Source organism: Sinohyriopsis cumingii, chromosome 10 (assembly GCF_028554795.1).
Source record: "Sinohyriopsis cumingii isolate HCF-2022 chromosome 10, ASM2855479v2, whole genome shotgun sequence".
Classification (NCBI taxonomy): domain Eukaryota; kingdom Metazoa; phylum Mollusca; class Bivalvia; order Unionida; family Unionidae; genus Sinohyriopsis; species Sinohyriopsis cumingii.
Window position 1 is genome coordinate 111,250,056 of NC_142970.1, and position 6,000 is coordinate 111,256,055.

General features: G+C 37.5%; 1 protein-coding gene across 11 annotated transcripts in view; it reads right to left on the bottom strand.

Moving 5' to 3' along the window:
- LOC149791026 (uncharacterized) overlaps positions 1 to 5,688 on the bottom strand; it is an 89,390-nt gene extending 83,702 nt beyond the window's left edge. For all 11 annotated transcript variants that reach the window (XM_089972907.1, XM_089972909.1, XM_089972908.1 and 8 more), the window contains exons 1-2: positions 5,530 to 5,688; positions 4,803 to 4,961 (exon numbers count right to left, since the gene is read on the bottom strand). In XM_089972907.1, coding sequence (XP_089829033.1) covers positions 4,803 to 4,961; positions 5,530 to 5,590 — 220 coding nt within the window. In that variant the 5' untranslated portion in view covers positions 5,591 to 5,688. The remainder of the gene's footprint in view (positions 1 to 4,802; positions 4,962 to 5,529) is intronic.
- Between the last annotated feature and the right edge of the window lie 312 nt (positions 5,689 to 6,000).

A 6,000-nucleotide genomic window follows, 5' to 3' on the forward strand; every position in this document is an offset into this window, starting at 1 on the left:
TCAGTGAGGCAATTGTGTCATATAAAGTACAGACCAGAGTTTGGTTACCAACACCTGAACGCATCACCGTAGATGAAGTTATTGAGGAACATGCACTAGAATGTCCTAATATGCCCATGTATGTCATCATTAATGGTGCTCCTCGTATTTTGAAAATTAAACTCAACAACAGTGAAAAAACCGCAAAAGATCTTGGTAGAAAATAATCGGTAAATTTACTCAGGGAGAAGCATATGATCATAAACGACAACATGCAAGATTGATTATGGATCCCGCCGAGTATGATTTTGTGGTCGCTGATGCAGTAGCGAAAAATATACTTTGTAATCGAGAAGATGTTTTTCTACCCGATGGGAAAAAATTAGGTGCCATTGTTAGTTTTATTAGCGGAGAATCCCCTCAATATACTTATGTAAGATCCTCAATGCTTTCCTACGTTTCTATAAATTTGCTATCGATGATAAATAGATTTCCTGACACTGCAGTTAGAGTTGCAACGGATTCATTTTATATTAACAAAATATACTTAAAATCATTGACTCGTTTTACAACCAATGATGCATCATAGGGTTCGTGGAGAATAAAACAGGAAAAATTACATAATTATTGTGAATCAGCAGATGTTACGATCAAAGATAATTATCGTACTGATCAGATATCGGAAATGTCGAGTGCACCGTCTGTGTACGATCCAGTATTCAGACACAAGACCGTTTATCTCAATGGGCCGGGGGATTCTGGTAAGACGACTCGAGTGATCGAATTATTTCGAAATTCGGATATGATTGTGTTAACACCAACACACAGACTCGCACGAGAGATGAAACAACGAGGAGTTAATTCTTGTACTTATCACAGCTTTTTCAAATACAGCGGTGGTGTGTGGACTCCTGAACGAATGGGAGAGTAATATATTCCAAGGATTATAATTTGGGACGAAATATGTACAGTAACATTAGAAACATTAAAAATATTTCTCGATTGGCTGTTAACGAAGAATACCGCAGTGATAATGTGTGGCGATCACGGTCAACCACCACCTTTTGTTGGACCATCTCCACATTTGTGGTTAAAACATTTTGTTGATTATTACGAGGAGATAAATAATATTTATAGAGAGCTTGATGCAAAATTAAACGAGTTCAAGAAATTAATCAGATTACAACCAAACAAAATTCAATGTGAGATAATGAGTAAAATAATTTTAGAGACTTCAATAAGCGACTTTCTGCAAGCGTGGAAACCAAACGACTTGATAGTGGCAAGTAGAAAGATAGTCAGGGACACACTCCAACAACAGTTATTTCAGTTACACCGAGAGAAGTTTTCAGCGTTACGTGTGCCGTTGTGTTACAGACCAGCTGATACACGACTACAAAATATTGACGTTGATATACCAGGACAGACGGAAAAACAAAATCTCGTATTGAATGATATTGTCGCAATTGATATCAATGTTGCTGAAGATGCCCTACACGCTGATAAAACCCCGTGGGTGTTGGGGTACGCGATGACCATACATTCTTCTCAGGGACTGACTATTACTGACACAGTTGTCTGGATTGTTGATGACCGTATCGAATGGTCAAACTTAACTTATCTCGCAGTGTCCAGAGTCAGAAAAATATCTCAACTGCAAAGAATTGTTCTGGATGAGTCAATAGCCGATGAAATTAATAATGAACACAGAAATGATATAATAAGAAAACGATTAGCTGGTTACAGAGTGACGAAAAAAATAAAAAAAATAAACGCGATTTTGGTCTTAATGTTGAATTTATTATAGCGTTGAAACAACAGCAGAATAATCACTGTGCGAGCTGTAATTGTATAATGCTATGGAAGTATTCGAGTAAACATCCAAGACAATTCACCGTGGATAGAAAAGATAGTAGTCGCGGTCATACACGAGCAAATGTGATGCTGACCTGTCTTGAGTGTAATCGACGTAGGGATGCTAGTTAAGTGATCGCGGTGTAATTGTGTGTCTTCGGGAATCACCTGCAATTGTTCACGTGTAAATCCACGTTGAGGAGCAGTTGAATCCAGTCTGTAGATTGCAGGTCTACCGGGAGATCTTGTTGTGCTAGATACCTTGTGTGTGGTAATGCTCCAGACAGGATCAGTCGCCCTTTTTTTACCGCCTTCGAGTTCACCTGGTTCATATAAATATCTCACAGTGGTATTACCTAATGCTGGTTGTGATGAAAAATCACGTCGTTGTACAGTTATATTTTTTTTGGTAATCGCGTTAATGGGTTTCATGGTGGTTGTTCGAGTTATTTCTTTATCTAATGCAGCTATTACACCTGGTAACCGTGCAACCCATTCACGAGATCTCTTGTCCTGAATAAATTCCTTCGCGTAATGATATCCAAATAACCGCTCAGCATGTGTTCGATTAAATCGCTCAACAATTGCTTGATCACGATGAATTGCAGTATGTCCTCGTCGTATGGTGACGTTGTGTTGCTTCATCAACGATGATACTGGACCCTGAAATTCTTTGCCAGGATCAACTTGTAATAAATTTGGCCATTGTAGACCACCTATTTGATAAATTCGTTTAAACGCAGAAGCAGCTTTCGTAGATGTCTTTGTCAATAAAGGTTCTGCCTCTTTGTATCTACTGGCAACATCAACAACAGTTAGCGCATATTTTTATGTTTTGCGACGTATAGTATCATGAGGTAAAAACAAAATATCAGCCTGATGAACTTCATCAGGAACACTAACATCAAAATGTGCAAAGTGAATTTGTTTAGGCGGTGGTTGGTAAATTTGCCATATCGCCTGCTTGGATAACCATTTATCAGCGGCTACACGAGTCACTTTTGTTGCTTCAGCGAGTTTATTAATTGCTGCTTTACCTCTCCAGTATCCCCTTGGTGAATAATAAATCGACTCCATTTATAATTAATTAGCAGCACCTAGCGCTAATTTACCTTTCATCGCAGATCGTACTAACCAGTTAGCGAGTGACTCTCTGAAATATTTATTTTTTATAGAATTTAGCGCGTGAATTAATTTCACATCTGCGATATGCCTATCTTGTAGGTTTTTACTTTTATAAGCTACATCATGAGCATGACATGCTTTATCGATTTCATTTACTGGATACTCACCCGGTCTTGGTTAATCCTGATCATCAAGTCTGATATCAATTCTGGTTCCGAGTCCACAGTAATTATATCCTGGAAGATGTTTTTTTCTCCTGGGTATTTTCCCCATGGAGTTCCTGGTAGTTTTGTTAGTCTTGCGGCAATATCACCTCCGTGTTGCTTTTTTTTTTTACTTGACTTTGACTTTGGCTTTGGCTTTGATTTTTTACCTGACTGTGTTGACTTGCCAGTGGAGATGAATTTACATTTCTTTGTACCACACCGTTCACATTTACCTGTAACTGCTGATTTGTTATTTTTTGTTGTGATAGTTGTTATGTTTGCTGTTGGGGTGCGCGCATTATACTTTACACAATATAAATCCATATTTACTTTATACTACTCTAATGGAAATCATTGACTTTTCTGCTACAAAGGGACGGAAACCGGCTAAGCATCATGCAGCGCTACCCAATTCTATCCGTGGGATTATTATAGTTCCATCTGGACGCGGTAAGAGGCAGTTGTTACTTAACTTGAAAATGAAGTGGATGAAATGGGATAAACTGTATTTGGTAGCACCATCAGTTGATGATCAACGGTGCTATGATGTACTTAAAGATTTTAATGAAAGTGCAAAATCGTTAAACGAAAGCGGTGAGGATGTTGTTGAGTTTATAACTGATGTTAATGAAGCGCCATCTGTAGAAAATCGTGATGGGTCTATTAACAATTTAGTTGTGTATGATGATGTAAAACTGGACAAACAGTCCAAACCTGCCAGGATATTTTCCCAAGGCAGACACACAAAGACTGATGTGATTTATGTGACTCAGCGGTATACCCAAATCCCTAAAGTGATTCGCGACAATTGTAATTTTCTGGCAGTGTTCAACGGAGTTGATACTCATAAGCTACGAAATATTCATCAAACATGGTGCAGCGGCGATATGGAAAAAAATAAGTTTAAAAACTTCTTTTCACGAGCACAAGCTACTCCGTATGGTTTTATCACGATACATTTACATGGTCACAGAACACGGTACCGAGTTGGGTTAGATAAAATATTTTAATTCACAACAGCAGGGAGGGCGGCGACAACGAGTTGGTTCATTTTTTGTAATCGTTTTGCACACCTAACCTATTTCCATCAGGAAAACAGAGCAGCTAACTCGGAGGGGAACTCATGGAGATATTCTCTCCGGGTCCTAAAAAAGTTAGTCGTTTGTTTTTTCGTCATTTTAATCCTCCTTCGTGGAAGGATTATTTTGACGTTTGGAACCTTCTAAAATTTGTAGGGCTGTGCCTCAAATATAACTATCGTTACCCCACCCCCGAATATTCAGGCAAATGATTTTTCGTAGAAGGCTTATTTTAACATTTTGGGCCTCCTAACTCTTTGTAGGGTTCGCCCTCCCTGCTGCTGCATTTTGGCATGCCGGGAAGTCAACGAAATATTTTTTACAAACAAAATAATTTTTTTGTTGATTAAACAGGGTATACGAATGCATTTATGCAAACCTATCATTTAAATTTATCAACCGTTGATCATGATAAAGATATATAATAAAGATGATGACGCTCAGGTTTGACTAAAGAAATGTGAAGGTATGTAAAATAATATCTCACTATCTACATATGTATGCCCAAAGGGATCGATGTGATAGAATTTAGAATTATATTATAAATATATATGCATACATGCAGGATGGTAGGATCTCAAGCAACAATCAGGGGTTCGTGTGAACTCAAATTCTTGCCACTGTCCATTCTCGTCACAGCTATAAGACATGCAGTCATTCACACGACTGGAGCCAGGTAAACAGACCAGAGTCGTTGATGGTGCAGTAGAAATAGAGGCTGAAATAAATTTCCATATATATATATATATATATATATATATATATATGTGTGTGTGTGTGTGTGTGTGTGTGTGTGAGTGTTTGCGCATGCGTGTTCTGATGTATGTATGTATGTATATTCTGATTTCAGCCTTTTTGAGAGATAAAAACACTATTTATTTTGTTTTCACGACATCTGTGTATTGTTCTATTTAAACCAATTATGTGAAAATGGTAAATGCCTTTGAATTAAATTCAGTTCACATCGGAAATTCAGACAAAATGCTTTAACATATGCCTTGTTTTGTATCTAAAATAAATACACACAATCTCATAAAGTGGATGGAAAACAAACATGGGCAAGCAAAGATATAGGTACTATATCTGATACGTTTCTGAATCTTGCTTTGACTCGTATGTTATACTAGCCATCTTGCAAAAACAGTGTTGAAAAATACGTGAATTAATTATTATGGCTATACACGAATGTTGTATCCATCAGCGCATGCACAATACACGAATATATATTTGAATGCATCTATGTAGAACTTCCTATGTTTTTTTTAGAAGTAACTTATTTCACTTACCTGACAGACACAAGTGTGCCAAGCAATTCATCACGATCAACTTTACTAGCTGGTTATCCATGGTAAGCGTAGACAAGCCGGGAGTTTGCCTTATCAGAAAAGTTAAGAAGTGTTCATCAACTTAATTGTTTGACTAAATAAATCATTAATAGTTAGTTACGTATCGTCTCTTTACCTGCAGCCAATATAACGACTACAAGCTGTTGTCTGGATGGAAAGATTGCACGTTCTTGGCATGTTACAGGTAAACATGTGGAACATGAACGACCGGGTTCCACAAATCAAGATAAAATGACAAGATTTCTAGCATGTATCAAATTTGAGCTTTGACAACAGTAGGCTTAACAATTAGATTTAGCTAAAATGCTGAGGTCAGATCATCTTTAATAGCAGAAATATATCTGCTCTGTATGTTGCTGTTACAAATGAAGTTATAATTGCAAATGAGCATGGTCATGGCTTAAGGGCAAA